Genomic DNA, 20,919 nt, shown 5'->3' with positions numbered 1-20,919 from the left:
AGGGCGCCATTGTTCAGAGCGAGTGGCCGGGGGCTAAACCTACTACAGGGCGAAACCCTTCCACTCCGAGGGAACTCCACGTGCCTCTGCTAGCAAACCCCCACTTCCTCTTCTCAGCCCCGCCACGAAACTCACTGGGAAAAGGACACAGAATCCCAGAATCGGTCCGGTCGGAAGGGGCAACAGTGGGTCATCCGGTCCAACCTCCCTGCTTAAGCAAGATCGGCCTAGATCGCATGGCTCAACTCTATATCCCCACCATTCAGTAACAGAGACCTCACTACCTCTCTAGGCAACCAACGTGAAAACAAACGGCTCCCATTGCACAGGCGCACGGTTCATCTCATTTACTGCCCAAACTGCGTTGCCCGTTCCGCGGCGCTCACCTGCGGCTGCGGCGGCCGTAGCCGCTGCTGCTGTACCGGCGGGGCGGCGGCCCGCGGCGGCTGTGGTGCGAGTCGGGCGGGCGGCCGTAGCGGGCCATCTGCACGCGGAGCTCCCGGCCGTCCAGCACCGCCCCGTCCATCGCGTCCATCGCGTCCTCCGCGTCCCGCTTGTCGTGGAAGCGCACGAAGGCGAAGCCGCGGCTCTCCTTGGTGTAGCGGTCCCGCGGGATGTAGACGTCGCCCACGCGGCCGTATTTCTCAAAGACCCTCCGGAGGGTGTCCGGGGAGGTGCGGTACGTCAGGTTGTCCACCTTGAGGGACGTCATGCCCTCCACATCGGGCGGCGGGCGGCCGTAGCTCATGGTGGGCAGAAGCCCCTGAGGGGCGGCGGCGGACGAAGAGAATAAACCTGAGGGGTTCAAGGGGGTCAGCAGCCGGCGCGGCCCTGAGGGCGACGCGCCTCACGCCGCAGGGCGAGTCCGAAAAGGAGGAGAGCTACAGCGCATAGGGGAAAGCCGCGGGGTCCGCAGGGAGCAGCACCCACCTCAGGGTCCGAGGGGCGGCCCGAGGCCGGAGCGAAATGCCAGGAGCGGCCGCCCCGTCCCGCCGCGACGAGGAAATGAGAGGGAACCGCCCGCGCGCGCGGCTTAACGCCACAAAATGGCCGGCGGCGCCCCGGAAGGAAACGCGGCACCGCCCCGCCCGCGGCGCCGCGGGAGCGACCCCCGATCCCTTTTTCCTACTTTATCCCGAGGTGGTCCCGGAGGGAGCGCGGGAAGTCCCCTTGTAAATTAATAATTCGCTCTGTGGTTGGAAAGTGGCTGTTAAAACGCCGCCGCCGTGACCCGGAAGGGCTCGGTGGAGGCGGGGAAATTTTTGAACAATGTGTGTTGAAAACCGTAAAAAAAAAAAAAATCCCAAATAGCAATAGCAATAAAAAGAAAAGAAATTAGGGCAGAGCAGTGTGTGTGGGGGAGGAAGATGAGCGACAAACTGCGACCGCGGGAAAAAAGGCGATGGTGAAGTGAATCGCTTGTGGCGCGGGCGGGCGGGGACGGTTTAAAATGGCGGACGTGGAGGGGAGAGCCGTGAGGGGAATGGGGCCGGGGTTCTGCCCGAGCGCTTCTTCCGGAGCAGCTGCTGTGGGAGCTCGGTGCCTTTCCTGCCCGCGCTCCGCTGCGTGCCTGTGGCGGCCGTGAAGGGCCGGGCAGCCCGGAGCGGGCTCTCCTTCATCCTTACAAGCAGCGGTGCCCGGGGAAGCCTCCGCGGCCCCGCCAGCTCTGGATGTATCGCGGTGGATCCGCGCCGCGGCCCAGGCGGTCCCCGCCGGCTCCTCGGTGCCTGTGAGAGCCGAGCAGGGAAATACTAAAATCATCCTCACACCGGCCCGCTCTGGAAGTTCATGCTGTGGGAGGAGATTTGCACAGCCCTTGTGTAAGGGTGACAAGCAACTTCTCAGTCCAAGGAATTCCGTGAAAGCTGCTCCCCCCCATCCCAAAAGTTGTTGCTCAGCACCCTCAGCCTTTCCTCAGGACAGAGATGCCCCAGTCCCCAGACCATCTTTGAGGCCCTCCACAGGACCCGCTCCAGGACCCGTGTCTCATCCCGAGGAGCCCAGAGCTGGACACTGCTCCAGGGGAGGCCTGGCCGGGGCTGAGCAGAGGGCCAGCATCCCCCCCAGAGCTGCTGGAAATGCTCTCCTAACGGGGACACCAGTGCCCTTCTCGTGCCCTCGGGCACAGCGCTGCTCATGGACAGCTCCTTGTCCACCAGGAGCCCCAGCTCCTTCCCCACAGCGCTGCTTTTGCAGCCGGGCAGTCCCGGCCTGTGCTGGTGCCTGGGCTGTTCCTCGCAGGTGAAGGACCCTCACCTGAACCTCAAGCAGTTCCTCTCTGCCCTTCTCCCCAGCCTGCCCAGGCTCCTCTGAAGGGCTCGCAGCACTCTGGGCTATCGGCCACCCCCCAGCTTTGTACCATCAGCTGAGGAGGCATCGACCCCTCACCAAAGTCATTGATAAAAGGGTTAAACAACCCTGGGGGACACCAGTGAGAGGCCTCCAAGCAGACCCAGTGCCACTGATTATGACTGGGATTTTCCATTCAGCCAGTTCTCAGTCATCTCACTGCCCACTCCTCCCATCCTGAGTTTCCCAGGAGGGTGCTGTGAAACACAGTGTCGAAAACCTTGCTGGAGACAAGATGGACAGTATCCACTGCCCTCCCCTCACCCATCCATGCATTTGTTTCATCACAGAAGGTGATCAGGTTCGTCAAACAAACCTTATCCCACTTCAGATCTAGTCTGAACTCTCTCAACGAGCCCTTCTAACTCCTGGACTAATACCCTTTTTTCCCTTTGAGACCTCTGTTTCTTTAATCCCTTCTCTGTAGACAGCAGAGGCAAAATGTGGTGATTTGTCATTTACATCAATCAGTTCTGCATCTCCTTCTCTGTCCTTTTTGCCAGCATTAAAGTAGAACTGATTTAGTTGAATTCTCCAGTCCCAGAGGCCCAACAGAACAGACAAAGGACTGTAACAGGAAAAAGCACCCATTTGGTCAGTGTCTGATCCTCTCTGTTTTGCTGATGTTTTAACAGAGATCTTCATGACTCAAAGATCAATTGATCTTAAATTTACTATTTAGAAATACTGTGAAGTAAAAGATTAATGGTATCACTTCCATCCCTGGAAGTGTTCAGGGCCAGGTTGGAGGGGAGGGGGCTTGGAGCAACCTGGTCCAGGGGAAGGTCCATGGCAGGGTGGGACGAGATGGGCTTTAAAGTCCTTTACATCAAAAATTTCCCTATTCTGTGATTCCATTATTCTGTTATTGAGTGAGGTTTTTATTTTTTGTTTGGTTTTGGAGGGTTTTTTTTGGTGTGTATGTGTTTAACTAATAATAATAATAATAATAATAATGATAATAATAATAATTTTTTCCCCCCAGGTTATTTAGTGTCGAGAAATTACTGTTCTCAAAAACTGGTCCAAAGTACTGGGAGATTTTCACCGCTTTAAATAAGAAAAGGTTGCTTGGCTAAAACTGCATTTCCCATAGTGCACAAGGGCTTTCAGCGCTGGGTCAGCTGATCGAGACACTGAAATGTTCTTTATTTCCTGTGCAGTGCATGGAAATGTGCGAGCGTCTCATCCTTCCTTCGTCAGGTGATTGAGAGGCCGGGGACAGCAATTCTGATTTCAACAATGCCAAGAAGCTGAGCTGATTCACCTGCTCGATATTGGGAAAGCTGCTCCTCTGGGAGAAAGGGATGCCATGGAGTAACACACTGCAGTCAGCCCTGGTAACTTCATGGGAACAGGTAGAGGAAATCCTGGGCTTTACCTTTTGTACCACACCTTCTTATTTTTCGAGTTTTGTTGCACATTATTTAAAAGGGTTACCAGGACTTTTAATTAATTGATATTTTCTTGCAGCTAATAAGTAGCTCTAAGTAATTATTAGTTTTGAAGCTTGCTTTCTTTTATTTTTTTTATTTTTTTTTTTTTTTTAACAGAGGCTAAGAGGAAACTTTTAAAAGAAAAAAGAGTTTTTCCAGACTGAAGCTGAGGACTTGGGAAAAATACACAAAATGTCTCCGGAAGGAAAAAAGCTTTTCAACATCATTATTTTGGGAGTCTCATTTATGTTTATATTCACTGCTTTCCAGTCCTGTGGAAACATCGCGGTAGGTGTGACTTTCAAATTGTTTCTACCTCAGTTATTTATCTTAGCTTGTCTTTTGTGTGCTCTAATGTTGCTTTATTTGGGGTTTCCTAATGTGCAAGATACTTTGACATTTATCTTCTTTTGGTTTCATTTGAAGTAGATTAATGTGTTTAACCAAATAATTCAGCAGGTTATCTCTTTAAGATAGCATAGCTACATATAAAATTGATCCTGATTACTTAGAAAGTAGAAAAATAATCTTATTAAATGATTGAGCTTTAAAATAGTGTCTGCTTTAACACTTGTGATGTTAGACAATTGAATGTCACTGAGCCTTGCATATTCTATATTGTCCCTTTCAAAATATTTGCCTAAATTATTATTAACCATGCTATTATTAACTAGATTTTCATAATCTAATGAACTAGGTATTGAGGGGAAGTATGAGGATAACGCCTGACAAATAGATTTCCACAATTGCTAAACTGCCAAGTCACCTTCCAGCTGAAGGAGTTATTTGCTGCTATTTAGTATCTCTTTGCAGAGCAGAAATTGAGCACAGCATAATCCAAATTTACTGTTACTATTTAAATGTTTAGGCTGCTGTTACTGCCAGGTTTAGCCCTTTAACTTCCTGAGCTGCTTTCAGTATTGTTAGTTCTGCTCCTGCAGGGCAGATAGATTTCAACATCCCCTTTGAGCCCACAGGTCTTACAGTTCTTTTCTTGCTTGCAAGAAGGATCCTTGCTGGGTTCAGACAGATAAATGTCCTTCACTGCACCACAGAAAATTACAGAAGTGTTTAGACAGAATATTACAGAATAATACAGAAATATTACAGAAATAACTACTTGGGGTAGTTTTTATAAGCCCTAGTGCAGTGTGATACTTTCTGTGAGCTCTCAAGTGCAGCCCAGTGATCTCAGAAATTCTGCAATGAATTCAGCACCTCACCGAATTGGACTTTGTGATCATGCAATCATGTAATTCATTGTCATAAAAGTCTTTTCAAGTGGCTTTCAATCAGATCTGCCTGCCAGTCCAACTAACTGTGTGGTCTCATGATCACTAAAGCTGATTCAAGGGGAAAAAAAAGGAACAGGGAAATAATGGGAAGCTAAAAAGAATGGAAACTCTTAAAAGAGATTCACAGTTAGGTCAAGTTAAGATTATTCTGAAACTTCTCCTTTTTCCCCCACTTTTAAAATTAAGATAGTCATACCTATCTGCATAAGAAAGGTCTTAAATGAAACAGAAGTTTTGTGAAGTATTTTAGCTCTCTTATGAAATTATGATTTAATAATAAAGTACTGATTTCTTCTTCCAACATAGATGTTTCCTTGCCAAATATCTCCTGCATCTTTGTTGTGGAGGTGGTGTGAGTTGTAATTAACATTTTAAATTCTTTCAAGTACTTTGTAGTGTCTGTTAATGAATAATTCTAATGTTTGATAACTGACTTCAAACAGATGCAGGTGTTCTCAAAATACAAGATAGATTCTAACATGTTACAATGTATGATCTTCTTCTCACAGCAAACTGTTATCACGAATTTAAACGACACAGACTTTCATGGCAGTGGCTACACGAGGTAATTACACAGATTTTCTTCTTACTTTGCTCCTTGCAGGGTGAACTTAGTTACAGTTTCATCCAGTAGAGAGAACTCTCAAGAGATTGTAGAGTTCTGCTGACTTCATAATTTATTGACACACTTAAAGCAATTTAAAACAGGCTTCTCACAGTTCTGCTCTGAATTATTTCCAGTTGAACTACATATCTGGTTTGCATGTTTTCTTTGCAGGGTGAAAAACCACTGTCATCACATTCTCAACATTTTACCTTAGGAGGCAAAGAAGGTGGAAGTTTAAAAATAAATAAAACTGCTAACTCAGGCCTTGGTTGTTTGCTTTTGTACACTGTGTTTGTATAGGACAGGTGGTGTGGATCAGCTCTCAGGAAATACAACACAAATGTGAAAGGAGCAGTCAGAAAGACAAGCAAAGCCACAAAAAGCCATTCTTGGTTGCACTGGCAGAGTCAAACTTGCCAGGCATGATCAGGGACCTTTTGCATTCCAAATTGATCTGTCCTGTAGGAAAACCTCATTGCTCCTTTGAAGGGTTTACTGTCTTAATTTAAACTAAAAATGCCACTGGCACAAAATATGTCTGTAAAATTTCTGTGGTGTATTTGGCAGAAGATGAAAACCTCACTGACAGATAAATGAGTTTCTAGAACATTCTCCTCTAGACATACAGGGTACAAAATACAATAACTGCTGTTCAGGCAATTTGACAAATGCATGCTGTAAATTCCAGGATGTCATTGCCTGCAGCAGCTTGGGACTCTACTCAGCAATCCAGGGAGTTCTGTTCAGTCCTGTATTCCCATGTGGAGTGCCATGGGTGAAGGGAACAGCAGCAAGTAGAAATGTTGAAAGGAGAATGAAGTTTTGCAGTTATGTATGTACTTCAGTGGATATTTTGAAATCCACTGATCACACTTAAATCATATTTTAGCCTATATTTTATTTTAAGTATTTAATACTCTTTGTTTTTAATTTTTGTAGCATGTCCATTATTTATGGAGTGTTGTCTGCATCAAATCTTATATCACCTTCACTGGTTGCAATAGTGGGACCTCAATTCTCCATGGTTGTTAGTGGTGTGTTTTATAGGTAAGTAATAATTTTGAGGTTTTGCCTGCTTTCTTGGAAATATTTCTTTAATTTTTTTCACATCTAAGGCTCCTGTGCCATACATGAAATTGTACTGGCTAAAAAAAGCCTCTCACAGAGATACTTCAGGTGTTTAACTGCAGAGTACTTCAACCTACTGGAAACAGCACTTTTTTTTCCACAGCATTTCCAGAATAGGTTGACTGTGGAATTGAGGTTATAGTCTCAGATTAATAACAATATAAAAAAAAAATCTCTGTGCTTAGAAGGATAAAAATATTTTTCACATACTACCTGTTTTTCAACATCTCTTAGGAGGGAGAAGCTGATTTAGAAGCACCTAAGTGAGGTATCTGATTGTTAAAGAGCATTGTCCACTTTAGGTCAGTGTTCAATGAACTGATCTCTTCTGTTCCAGCCTGTACATTGCAGTCTTTATCCAGCCAGCTACGTGGGCTTTCTACACTGCCTCTGTGCTTATTGGCATTGCAGCTGCTGGTAAGCATTGTTCTTACTCTGGTGACTGTTTTTTATGAGATTTGAGTATATCTTTCAAATATTTTAATTTCCTGAGCAATATCTTCTGTCTGTTTCAGTCCTCTGGACAGCCCAGGGAAATTGCTTGACTGAAAATTCTGATGAAAACACCATTGGAAGGAACAGTGGAATATTTTGGGCACTCCTGCAGTTCAGGTAAGCTTTATTTGTTAATTTTTTTTTGGTAGTGTACACATTCTGCCTTTTACATCTTTTTATAAGTGGGAGACTGCATTGAAAATGACTCCCCTGGGACCTTGCAATCAGTGGGAAGGAGAGATGGAAGCAATGTTTTTATTGGTGCTGTGCATTACAGAACAGGGAATGAAAGAAAGCTGAGTATTGCAATCTCAGCTCTTGAGCTGCTAAAAAGATATATTTCTGTTAGGGGAGCATTTGAGGGATGTAACAGCAATCTTGTTGGTTGTGGAGGGCTGTTCCAGTTTGTGTCCTTTACTGAGGGAAAAGCTGGTTTTCACTGCCAAGATGAAGATACTGAAGTTGGACCTGGCAGTCAGAAGCCAGAAAAGAAATCTTGTTTTTGATGTCTTTCTGATATTAAACTTTGAGTGCTGCTCAACTAAAAAAATCACCAAAAAGCTCAGCATCAAGAATGGCAGTGAGAACAAGGCAGGGAGTGCTGTGTTGTGGCCATTAAGTGTTTTGTGCAGAGATCGTTAATGCCTCTCATGGGAGTGTAATACAATTAAGATACAGAGAAAAAAAAAGAAATTATACAAGAAGACAGAGCTAATGGCTTGAGGAGAGACTGAAAAGGTTGAGACTCTTTTCTGTGGAGGATTATACCAAAGTATGGGCAGCAGGGGAGCTGAGTGTGGAACTGTTGCTCACCAAATGCTGCTGTGCTGAATTGGGGTCACTGGGTGAGAGTAGGGGGGACTGGTTTGAGACAATAAAGTACTTTTTGCAGTGGGTGATTAAACTTTTGGAGCTTGCAGCCGTGGGAGTGTGTAGAGTTGGATGGTGTGAGCAGGATTGAAAAAGAATCAAACAAATTCATGGGAGACAGGTGCACAAATGGTTCCTGAAGAGAGATCCTTTTGCCACCTCTAATGCAGCAGTTCTGAATATTCTCCCAGAATATATATCTGGGGGATAACCAGGGGAATGAATTGCAGAAATGCTTAGGGTGCTGAGGCTGCATTGCTAATGCTGCTGTGGGGATGGGATCCATCAGGCTAAACCAGCATGCATTTGTCAAACTTTGTGTTCCTAAAGTTTTCAGTTCCAGAATTAACCCCTCAGTATGTTATCAGAGTAGCAAATTCCACAAACCTAGCTGATTGTGGGTTTTACAGTGGGCTACTGTACAAAATACATGGCTTAATAAGAGGAAAATTGGCTCTAAAACTGTTTTAAATAATTTATTCAGAATGACTGTATTTTGGGAAATGGTAGTTAGGGACAGAGAATTTCCTTGAGCTGAGCAATCCTTCAGACAAGACACATGACCCTGCAAAGGAAGTATTACAAAATCACCTTGAGAAATATGTCAGCTGTCTAACCTATACCCTTCCAAAATTAGAAGCAGCTTAGATGCAGATTTCATCATTTTTGCCACCAGCTTGTGTCTTGATTGATAAAAACGAATAGCCAGCATTTTGGGGCAGAATCCTCAAATTTGTGTTTGAATTTTACACAGAAGCAGTTGACATGGGAGTGACTCATGTCTTTATTTCTTTGACAATTGTACAGCTGTGGGATTTGTTGTTGTTGTATAAAATAGTACTAATGTGGTGCTATAACCCTATTTTTTTCATAGAATGTATTGTTGACCTTTGCTCTTTTTGTTTTCAGCTTGATTTTTGGAAATCTGTATATATACTTGGCTTGGCAAGGAAAAACTCACATATCAGGTAGGTACTGCTTGTTTATATGTCCAACCTTTAAACACAGTAGCATGAATTATCAGATGAAATAATGAACTCCAAAGTGGCAGGAAGCTTATACAAAAGCAGGCTTTTTTTTTTTTTTTTTTTTCCTTCCAGTTTATTGTAGATTCTTGGAGATTTTCCACAATACCTACTCTGGGATTTTCCCTGTACAGACACATTTGTGCCAAAATACACCTGGGGAAAGTGTTCTGGCTGTATGTGTAACACTGTACACACTATCCTATTCCAAAGCAAGCTCCTGGTGTGGAGTGTTCTTTAAATCATATTGGAGATTGATAAAGCTGTGAAATAAAGGAAAATAAAGAAAAAACATCTCAGTTTTTACTTTGTGTCTGCATTAATTAAGCTTTCACAAAGCAGTGTTGGAGTCAGAGGCTGAGATGAGGCAGCACTGCTGGGACAGTGGAGAAAGAGCTCTCTTCCTTTCTTGGCATAGTTTATGAGATGAACTTCCTGATGGGATTGTAATTAATGCTGTATTTTTTTTTCCATTTGATGTTGTGCTTGACTGGCAAAGAGCAGGAACTGGATAACAGTAGACTTTATTCATGTTCTTGAGCCAGACAGTGTTGAGATTCTGTTTTTAAGCCCAAGATTTTTGTCAACTGTTTAGGCCAGGCAAAGTAGGAGGGTGGGAATTCACTAAGAAAAGTGGTGAAAATAGATTTTAATTACCAAAAATGAGTGCTGCTGGCAAGGCAGTGCTCTGTAAACAGATAAGTTTGATTTTTCTGTTTCATAATTACTGATAATTTTCCTTATTTAGTCCTAATGAATATCTACTAGAATGGTCAATTCTTTTAACCTTTAACAGATTATTTAATTCTGCTCTGGTCAATCAGGAATAAGATGTTGACTTTTAAACAATAATTATCAGGTTTCAGAAATAACAGAACAGAGAGAACAGTCACTTCTTGTTTCTGTTAGCTCCATCTCTTCAGGTTATCCACAGAAACAGGTTTGGTAATGACACACTGGCTAAATTTAAAGGTCATTTTCTGCATTCTCTCACCTGTAATACAAAGGTTTAAGTGTTATTAGAAATACTGGAGACACTTTGAACCTGGAGGGGGGCTCAAATTCTGTGCATTCCAAACTTCACTGCTCTGCTAACCACAGAATAGAGCAATTAACTGTGAGGCAGTTCTGCTGTTACACATCCTTCCATCTCAAATGTCTTGAGATTCCTCTTTATTAGAAAATTTTATATCAAACCCTAACAGCATTTAAAAATCAAATAGCATTTAAAAATCAAATCTTATTTTACTACCTATATAAAAATAGCAGGGTCATTTCAAGCTATGAAGCACACTTTCTCTTTTTGGATCTGTGATCATACCCAAGTTATTTTACATTTGCTGTTGAGCTAAGGGGGAAGTAAATACAAGCATAGGTAATATCTTCAGGGTCTTAGAAATCTGAAGGGGTTTGGGGCATCTTAAATTATATAAGTCTTCAAAGATGTATTTTCTTCTGCTAATAATTTATGCACTTCCTTTAATTGGCTGCTCCTTGGTCATAGCCTTTGCATGGCAGAGAATGCGAGGGACCTCTTTAATTTGCTGATATTTTATTAGCGCCATAAAACTGAGACAGGAGTTTGCCAGCAGCTCCATGTGGAAGGTAAGCTAGAAAATTAGTGTGTGTTAAACACTGTAGCATGTGTGTGTTAGTTGTTGGAAGGTAGCTGGATTGGTTTGAATCCCTTCTGCACATCTGGTTATGGCTCTTGTTTGTTTTTCCACAGAGAGCGATCGCAGAACTGTCTTCATTGCTCTGACTGTTATCAGTCTTGTGGGCACAGTTCTGTTCTTTCTGATTAGGAAACAAGAGGACACAAAAGCTCCAGGGGATGATGATTCCACTAATGAAATCCTGGGGGAGAGCTCGTAAGTGTTGATGGCAATAACATGTTGTCACATCTCCTTGTTTGTGCTCCTGCTCCGCAGAGGAACATTGTGCATTCACTTCCCCTCTGTGCTGGAAACATGAATGTTATCAGCAATCTGGTGGATTCACAGATTTAACAGAAAAGTGTCTGTATTTAACAATGAGAATATATGAGAAATAATGTTCTTGATATGGCATGTTCTCAGGGGTGAAGTTCAGTACTGCACATGAAGTTTTTCCTTTGATAAGCAAGTGCCTTGCAAAAGATACCCTTCACCTCTTCTGCACTGGTTATTATTTATCTTGCCCTCATCAGCCCATTTGAAAGGCTGGAATAAACAGAAAATGTTCCTTTTTACAGGTGTTTTAAAAATTAGAACATGTTTTTTCCTATCTTCTCTAAATATATATTCCACCCTGATAAATACATTAGAAATGCACAGTTACACAGATTCAGTGCAGTTTTGCCTGAGGCATCAGCTTAAATATTTTTGCTTTATTTAAAGAACAATGAAAATGTTAGAAAAACATCAGTGAGCAGGCCTGTGGAAAAAATGTTGAAAGCTAAAAATGTTCAAAAGAAAGATTCTATTAAGCAAGCATTCACTAGTGCAGGCAGCAAAGAGATTTTGTGGTTACTTTAGATCTCAGAAACTTTAAAAAATATATTGGCATATTCCAGTGTATATTGCAGGGCTAGAAAATATACAGAAGGTTTGAAAAGTGAAGGTGCCTTGCAGCACAGCAATAAAGTGTGGTTATTCTCTTCCATTTTGACCAAGTAATTTGTTTACCCAGGTCTGCACGAAACAAAATGATGAGAGCAGTGGCTGCCTTCAGTAAGTACAATTTCACATAAGAGTTGCTTCAGCAGAGCCTGGCAGCTCCTTGCCAGCTCTCTGTGTTTGTGCTGATGATGTGATCATGTACAAACCACTTCAATCACATACCTGAGTGGTCCAGGAGAGACTTGGAGTGTTCCTCCTTTGATGTGATTTCAGATCCAAACTGCTTTACAACAGTGTCCTTGTACAGATGAGCACAAAAGGAGCAGCTTACTCATTGGGAAAGGCAGTGAGACTGAAACATAAAAATTAACAAACATATGAAGATAAAAAGAAGTCAAATAGGTTGTTTGATTTTGTCACCCGTTGATACCAGTGAACAATTTAGAACTGAAGCATCTGCAGTTCCCTTTGAAGCTTGATGTGTTCTGCCTGAGACTGTTAAGTTTGTTGTGAGGATGTGGGGATCTTCACTGAAAATCTGTTTATCCTTTCAGGAGACAGTTGCCATGAACTGAGAGTACAAAAATACAGACAGCAGAAAATTGTCTGATAATTGAAAACTGTGTATCTCCTCTTTAATATTTTCCCCACTGCATTTCTTACAAAATACAATTTTTGGATGGCACATTTCTTCTAGATGGCAGATTGGGGTTGGTTTATTTGGCACTTCGCTGTAATAAACAGTAAATAAAACTTTAATCCACAGTTTGTATTATAACCAATTTTTGCTTTAAGCAAAGAGCAAAAGTAACTGTAGATTATCTTAGTGGTATCCTCAGAAGTTTTATTAATTTTTCTTTATTATTTCCTTACAGAGAGATCTATTACACTGAGCTTCACCAAAGAGATGCTGCTTCTCAGTGTTACCACAGCCTACACAGGTATGAAGCCAGCAGAGTTTCACCATGGAGCACTGGCAGGGCATTGTTTGGAATTTTAACCCCAGACTGGAATTTTAATCCATATCTCTGCAAACATTATTTGGATGTTTTAATTAATTTTGGGTTACTCCTGACGTTTCTGTGTCCTGGTGAATGTTTCTGTACAGGAGGAGGGGTGCATCCAAACCTGCAGGTGCTGGTTCAGTAAAGTTCTGGGTCCCAAAGTGAGAGGCAAAATTTACAGAGCTGGCTTTTATGGGATTTGATATTGCACTATCAATAGATTGGAGATTTTTAATGCAGCTGTATTGCATACATTTAATGCAGTTGTATTGCAATTGAATTAAAGGATTGTTTGTACATCATAGCTTCGTTAAGACATGGGAGATTGCCAATGCTCTTCATTTTGGTCTTTGTTCTATTGGGAAACAGCTTTGTAATTTCCAGCTGTTTTTATCAATAGGATTTGCTGTGCCAAGAGTTCTCATTCTTTTTAGCAACTTTTAGTTAAACTTGGTCTGGCATCCTTGGACCAATGTAGACTTGTAAAATAAAAAAGTATTTTTGCCATATAAGTGATTCTTCCACCAAAAAAAACCCTATAAAATCCTTGAGTTGTTTTTGGGGGGTTTCTTGCTCCTTATTTGGCTTCAGATGTAGTTTTGTTCATGATCAAATTAGGTTTTTTTATAAAATATATGCACTTCCAGAGCCTATGCTCTGAGTCACCGTTAGGAACAATTATTGTTATGTGAAAAGAAGAATGTAGATGTGAACAAAATATCAACATTGCAGTTTACAGCAGCTCCTGGCAGAGAAACAGCAGGAGTAGCTCTGGAGTTGGGTTGCTCCAGCCACTAATCTGAGTTACAAATTACTTCACATCATCTCCAGTGTTGTGTTAACCCAGGTTAATTCACATGAATTCCTCTGGGGATGGTAATGTGGAGCAAGATAACAAGAGAAGGGAGTCAGTCAGGTTTTGCCTGAATATCCTGAAATTTGGGTTTACAGGTGGCATAAAAATAAATCAGTCCAGACTGGGGAAAAAATATCTGCTGCCATCTTCTGGATCTGGGTTGGTGTTGCTGCTTTCTGTAGGAAAACAGAAAATTCCCTAAGGCCAACAAGGGCTTTTATTCCAATATTACTGGAATTGAGATGCTCCAAGTGCACCCCTGTTATTGGAGCCATGCAGTTCATCCAGGCAGGGCAGGGTGAGCTGTACCAGCATTTGGCTGTAGCCAAAAAGCAAAGGGTATAAATGAGAAAGTTTTATGTTAAGCTGTTTTTTCTCTGTTTAGGAATAACATTTTGTGTTGTTTTAAATGCACTTTTTAATTGAGTTGGTATTTTTATACCAATGGTTGCTCATGGTCACGTTAGCTGGGTCAGTGGTGTCACCTTTCCTCACACGAATGGCAATAGAAAGAAAGAGGATTTAAAACAAATAGCAGTTGTTCTTTCTCAGCTTAAATTCATTACATATGTCTAAAAAAGTTCATTTTAGGATTCTTATTGGTTCTTATTTTTAGCTCCTTATTGGTGTTTGGGGCTGCAGGGACTTTTAGGAATGCCAAAACTTGAAGAGGGAGAAATCCTTAAATGAAATTGTGTCTTATTTCTTCAGTTACTTTGTGTTGTTTCACATGGCATTTTTATTTGATAAAATTCCAGAGTTTTTGTAGAAGTAGAAATATAAACTGTAGGTTTATATTTGTTTAATATAACCAAATATAAACAAATATATATATAGGTTTATTATAAACAAATATAAATGTATGTTTTATATTTTGTTGAATATAAACACTTTAGGTGTTGGATCAAGAGTAGCAGCACTGAACCTGGGTGCCTGTGACACCAATTAGTGTCACTTTCCTAATTGGTTTTTAGGAACTGGTATAGAAGAATGTAGTAATTACATAGTTTAAAATTCTCTCTTTGTTTTTATTACCCACATCTAATTTAAATATATGATTTGAAAGATACCTGAGGGCAAAACAGCTTTTAGACATAACGATTTTTTCATGACTTTTATGAGAGTGCATCTATCAGTTCTGTTTGGTTTCCTTCCAAGGTTTGGTGTTAACATTCTTTTCTGGAGTCTATGGAACGTGCATTGGTGCTGTGAATAGGTTTGGCAGTGAAGAGAAAAGCCTGATTGGTCTCTCTGGTATTTTTATTGGTGTTGGAGAAATCTTGGGTGAGTCTAAACTTGCTACCTTTTGACAACAAAAAGGATTAGGCTGATGCAGTTACTAATTTTTTTTTTTTTTTGTGTTTAACTCAGTAGTGTGCTTGGAGCTTCCAGCAATAATTATGTGAACACAAAATGAAATAGTAGCAATATAATTGGCACTGTGTTTCCTTTCTGCACTGTGAATTATACCTCCCACTCTGTAAAGTGGATGTAGACCAATTCTAATATTCTGCATTCCTCTGTGGAGGAATACACAGACTTCAAATGTGAGAAACACTGGGCTGCAGTGCTATTAGGGAATTGAAACCATTTTGCTGTTTTAAATGCTATTTTGAAATAGTATTATGTGTGCATTTTTATTACTTCTTGAGTGATATAATTTTAATTTTTTGAATAAATGCGTTCACTAAGGATTTCTTTCTTTAAAAATTTGCTCGTGTTAAATGAGATGTGATATTTGAATGAATTCGGCTACAGGTAATATTCATTAAGTAAATATTTCTCTTTTTTCTGTAGACTCAAGTACTGAGGTGTTTAGCAAAAACCCACAGTTCATTAGCACTCCAATCCATTGAGTTGCATGTTTTTCAATTAAGAGCTGAGCACAAGGCTGTCCATTTTCACTTAGTGATGTTGCAATACTGAAGGAAACTGGCTGCTGGTTAAATACTTGCCAAAAGGTGAAATATGTTCATCAGCACCCATCTGATCAATCTCCTGCCCCATTTCCCTGGCAAACTCCTTGGGGCTGTTTGCATGTCAGTCAATCTTTGTTATTCATTGTGGGAATGTTTATAATTTAAATTGTCAGTATTTAAATCTCCACTCTGATTCAGTTAGTTCTCTCCTCTTTTCTGCTCCTGCAGGGGGAGGAATCTTTGGTTTGCTGAGCAAGAGGAGTCGCTCTGGCAGGAACCCAGTGGTGATGCTGGGCATCCTTGTCCACTTCATAGCCTTTTATTTAATTTTTTTCAACATGCCAAATGATGCCCCCATTGCTCCTATGGAAGGAACAGATCAAGTTGCTTATATGATTCCAAGGTATGTGGGATTTTTTTGCCTTTGGCTGCTGTAAGTCAGGATGTGCATAAAACAGCTTGTTTCTCTACAGAAAATTTACTGAAGTTTTTTTCTGTGTAGTGACTAACTCCCTGGAAAAAGCTTTCAGGAATTCTGTTTTTATTAAAGGTAGGTATTCCACCAGTGTGCACCCAGTTTGGGAACTTGAGTGGCATAAGAATAAAAAGCCTGAGGATGAATAATAGCAGTTGTGTCACTTGAAAACTGATGTTTCTGACATGTAGCACAATAGCAAGACCAGCATCTATTGTAGTGGGTGTTAAGAATTCAGTTTATTTTAAAACAGTCTTGGGCTCAGTTTTACATCAGGGAGCACCAGCTTTGCCCTGTTGCTCTGGTTTTTAAAGTCTTCCAGTGCTTATTGTCAAATTTCACTTGGTATGACTGCAGCCTGTCCCTTACAGCACTCAGTGTTTGGGGGAAGAATATAGAAAGCTTTCTTATCTCACCACTACAACTTTCTTTTGGGCTGTATTTTTACCAATTTGTGTGAAAATCCTTTACTGTCAGTTCTGCAGACCCAGCTGCTAACTTGCAATTCTAAGCATTTGTGCCTGTGCAGGTGACTGGTTTTAGCTGGAGTATTTTTCTGCCAAATGAATTGGTTTTTCTCTAACATTCCTGCAGATTTTTGAACTCACCCTGTGCCTCAGCTTTTAATCACTGCTGTGTGGGTTTTGTGGCTCCAAGCACTAAAACCTTATTTTAGTGATTCTAAGTCAGTGCAGAATTGACTGCAGGTAACAGTAACAGAAGTCTTGGCATTCAAGAAATTAAAGCTGATGAAATGACTCCTTTTGCCAAGTCAGGCATTTCCAGTTCTTTTCTGGGGAAATTAAAAGTGTGATAACTTTCTTCCATTTGCAGCTTCCAAATAAGTCTGCCAGAAAAAGTTTATAGATGTGTGAGCTGTTTAAATGAATGGCTTTTAAATGGGAATTGCTTTCTCCTTCAGCAAAGAGGTGGCCATGCTCTGCAGCTTCCTGCTGGGGCTGGGGGACAGCTGCTTCAACACCCAGCTCCTCAGCATTTTGGGATTCCTGTACTCAGAGGACAGTGCTCCTGCCTTTGCCATCTTTAAGTTTGTTCAGGTATTGCCTTTTGGAAGTAGGATTGTTGGGATGTTACTGAAATACTGGGTTGGGCTTTTTAATGAGCTGAGAAAAATGTTGCTGCAAATTATTTCATTATTCATTCATCATTCATTATTTCATGCTGAATTTTGGTAAAATAGTTTTGTGAAGCTGGAAACACTATCCTGGGCTATGATCTTAAAGATTTGCCTGTGTTGCTTAGAAAGTAGTTAGAAATACCAGAGATATTGGTAGTGGTTTTACCATTTGAAATACCAGCTTGCAATGCTACAAACACTTTGGAGTTTGGTGCTAATTTTCTACAGTTGAATGCTGTTTAAATAACAAGTAAAAACTAAATCTGTTGTGGGACATGCTGAGACATATGTTGAGGTATAATGAAGCCTTAAGATTCTCTGTCTACTACAAAAGCATTCTGAGAGCTTCATATTAAACTGTCTCTATGTCACTTTGATAATCCTTCTGTAGCAGCACCAGCCTGGAAATCTCCACTGATAATCTTTTCACTTTGTTTTTCCTCTCAGTCCATCTGTGCTGCAGTTGCCTATTTCTACAGCAACTATTTCCTGCTGCAGTGGCAGCTCCTGATCATGGTGCTCGTGGGCTTCTTTGGAACAATCACCTTCTTCACCGTGGAGTGGGGAGCAGCAGCAGCCCTTGCTGCCCGTGGCTCAGACTACAGCAGCATCTGATCCCTGTGCCAGCAGGAACAGCACAGGCACGGCTTTTGGGAAGTGTCAGAAGGTGAAAGTTGCTGCAGAGGTTGAGGTGGAGGAAGCTGCTGCTTCCTGAATGTGAACTGAATGTGAAACAGGAGGGAAAAAATGCCACATTTGAAAGGCTTTTATTCCTTGCTTTGGTCATGTGAGCGTGGTGTTGTATTGTTAAAAATCTGGTATTGGGAATGGAAGGAAACGTAGGGACCCGTGTATTGAACAATTCTCTTCTGAGATGTCCCTCACAGAATGTAATTGCCTAATTTCACTCTACCATGCACTACAGAATTAGTTTGGGGTTTTGTCCCTTAAATTATTTTTCCTATATTCTAGTTCTGCAGACATTTGAATTCCTGTATTGAATGAGTGATATTTTTATAAGGTAGATTGTATTGCAGATCGTGTCTGCACAGCTGAGAAATCAATTTGGCATTGAATTTTTCAACAATTAGATGTGAGGAAGTATTTCTGTGGGAAATACTGCCTTATTCTGTATCCCTCAGCTCCTTGTTTCCCAACCATTTGTTTATTAATCTCTTTCATGTGCTTAAGTTGTCAGGTCCATGGGGGTTTTTTGTTTGGTTGGGTTTTTTTCTGTTGTGGGCTTTTTTGGGTTTGATGTTTTTAATTTTTTTTTTTTTTCTTTTTAAGGAAGTCAATCAGGTTATAGTGTGACAGATAGATTTTACAAAAATTTGAAGAAATCATCCTTGGCCATCTTAAGGATGGGATCCCAAGGCCTGTGAAATATTGATGGTAGAAAACAGCTTCTGGCTCAGCATCTCAGAATTGAGCTGTGTTGGGAAAGATGCTGAACCTTCCTCAGGGTAGTTTTATGAAGGACCATAATCCATGTGGGATCATAATCCACAGCTTCCCTCCCAGAATGCCAAATAATTCTTTTGAGTTCCATAGCATTTTCATCAATTATGGAAATCTGTGATGGGAGCACTAAGACAACTTAAAAAAAATATAAATAGTCTCAGAATGTGAACTGTCAGAACAATATTGCAGTGTTTATTCTACTGCATAACCTGAAACACTTGTCCTAAGTTGTTTTATTCAGTCTGTTTTGGGAAAATGGAAGTGTAATCTTACTCCACCAAATAGGAAAGCAAGGGTACAGGCATAGTAACTGAATTTTAATCCAGAACTGTTGTAGGTGATGTAACAGGCAGTGACTGCAGCTCACCCTGACTCCATCTGCCTACATAAAACTCTGCAGTACTTGCAGTTTGTCTGGTGGGCAGAGAGCAGGCATGGAACACTCAGAAGGTGTTTTTAGACACTCCATGGAGCTATTTTTAGAAAAGTACAGTTCACCAACCTTCTTTTATGCCCAGTCAGAATGTTAATGCCTTGTCTTTAAAGACAAATTAAAAAGACTGTTTTACATGTCAGTAGCTCCCACGTGCTGTAACCGTGTAGGAGCTCCCAAGGTTAACTCTGGGGAGGGAGGGTGGCATCTCCTGTGACATTTGCTGTCACTTCTGCTCTCCAGGAGCAGTGTCACAACCGGAGCACAGCCAAACAGCCGAGGGGCATCTTTTCACAGGGATAGAGAAAGGGATTTTTAAATTCCCAGGGATAGAGAAAGGGATTTTTAAATTCACTGCAGGTTTTTGCTATGAGATCAGCAAGGTGTTAATGGGGGGATTAGAGGGCACCTGAACATCCAGCAAGCTGAGAAATCTGTGAGGACAAGCAGGAGAGAGAGGTTTGTGTGAATTCCCAGGAGATTTAATGAATGATGTAAAAGAGAATGAGGCAGAACATGGATTTGAGTGAGGGGTTACCAGAGCCATTCCAATCTGTCAGGCAGCCTGAAAAAGCATTCAGTGTTCAATCAATATGTGATTAATGGGACCAGCAGCACTGCAAAGCCTCTCTCTCTCCCACTCCTGTTATCCTGCAATTTGAAGCATATGATTTTTATATACTGAGCACTACAAATGTGTGGATTAAAGGGTGCTGCAGCTGATTAAAATTCTCTTGTTGCTACACATTTGCATTTTCTCCAGAGTACCAAAAGGGAGAAAGAACTTTTTTTTTTTTCCTTTCCAGATAGGGAATTACTGAAATTTTTTTCCTCCAAACCCTTTTGGGGCTCTGTTCTTCCCATCACCTTAATGAGAGCAGAAAGACTTGAAAGTTCACAAGGAGAAGTTTTTTCTTACGGTGTATTTGGGGAAAAAAAATTATTCTTGGGTCTTGTGGTGATGAGTAACTTGTAAGTGCTTTTTAAACAATGTAATTTAATTGTAAGTAGGTTATGGCTCTCATGAGGTTGCTTTTTAAATTGACCCCTTTTAATGATGAACTTCTGTGACGTTCATTTGCCATATAAGAATTATATGAACTATTTTATTAGAAATTTAAAATGCTAAGTTTATGTAGTTTCAAAAAGCGTTTTGAAACCAGCTCAGAGGGGTACTAATGAACAAGGACTTGTGGGTTTTCAGTACCCCTGTGAATCTGATGCTTTACTTTTTTTCTTTTGCTCTTTTCTGGTCTGACTCAGTATCAGATAATCTTAGAAGGCTGTTCAGAACTATTTATAGGGTAATTAAAGGGAAGTATTATTGCTCTGTGACAAGATTTTCAAGAAATTGTGGCACTCTCCAAGCTGCATCATGGATAGCTATTCTTTTTTACAATTAACTATATAAGTATTGCTTTTGACATTTGATCTGAAGAGAGAGGCCTCAGTTATTCAGGCAGCTGATGACATATGATTGCTTTTCACTTACTCATATTTCTTTAATATGCCAAGAGGTGAAAAATCCTCTCCAATGTACACAGCTGTTCATTTGGTTGAAATTTTTAGTGTAGCAATATAAAGAACAGTAACACTGACATCTATTTATGATTCCATCTCTTAATCTGTTAATCAGCATTTACCAGCCAGGAGGCTACAGCCCCTTCATTTCACCTCAGTGGCCTTTGAACAATTTCATGTTAATCTGAATTGGGAGCTCGCTGTTAAATAAAGAGGGATTTGAAAAGAAGGATTTTGCTTTATCTGTGGGTTTGTTTTATATTATAGATTTCATCTTTATAAGCAAAATTATACATGAAGTTGC

At 41.2% G+C, this 20,919-nt stretch overlaps 2 protein-coding genes across 8 annotated transcripts in view; one reads left to right on the top strand and one right to left on the bottom strand.

Annotated features, from left to right (window-relative positions):
* SRSF2 (serine and arginine rich splicing factor 2) overlaps positions 1-1,081 on the bottom strand; it is a 4,686-nt gene extending 3,605 nt beyond the window's left edge. For 4 of the 7 annotated variants that reach the window (XR_005956782.1, XR_005956783.1, XR_005956785.1 and 1 more), the window contains exons 1-2: positions 931-1,081; positions 387-795 (exon numbers count right to left, since the gene is read on the bottom strand). Coding sequence is in view for 2 of the 7 variants with exons in the window: in XM_041486524.1 (XP_041342458.1) it covers positions 387-748 (362 nt within the window). In the remaining 5 variants the exon portion in view is untranslated. Of the gene's footprint in view, positions 1-386 lie in introns of all 7 variants that reach the window. The other 3 variants (XR_005956784.1, XM_041486524.1, XM_041486525.1) reach the window with 2 other exon arrangements.
* A 248-nt stretch (positions 1,082-1,329) lies between these two features.
* Positions 1,330-20,694, top strand: MFSD11 (major facilitator superfamily domain containing 11). The gene is made up of 15 exons (XM_041486517.1): positions 1,330-1,405; positions 3,513-3,707; positions 3,903-4,073; positions 5,590-5,645; positions 6,627-6,734; positions 7,153-7,232; positions 7,331-7,427; positions 9,090-9,148; positions 10,935-11,076; positions 11,876-11,916; positions 12,681-12,746; positions 14,824-14,949; positions 15,813-15,987; positions 16,982-17,117; positions 17,645-20,694. Exons 3-15 carry the CDS (start codon positions 3,978-3,980, stop codon positions 17,810-17,812), a joined length of 1,350 nt encoding a protein of 449 aa, XP_041342451.1. The 5' UTR covers positions 1,330-1,405; positions 3,513-3,707; positions 3,903-3,977; the 3' UTR covers positions 17,813-20,694.
* The last annotated feature ends 225 nt before the right edge of the window (positions 20,695-20,919 follow it).

This window comes from Pyrgilauda ruficollis, unplaced genomic scaffold, assembly GCF_017590135.1.
Source record: "Pyrgilauda ruficollis isolate IOZ18807 unplaced genomic scaffold, ASM1759013v1 scaffold77, whole genome shotgun sequence".
NCBI lineage: Eukaryota > Metazoa > Chordata > Aves > Passeriformes > Passeridae > Pyrgilauda > Pyrgilauda ruficollis.
The sequence above is the reverse complement of the archived record's forward strand: the minus strand, read 5'-3'. Positions and strand labels throughout refer to the sequence as shown.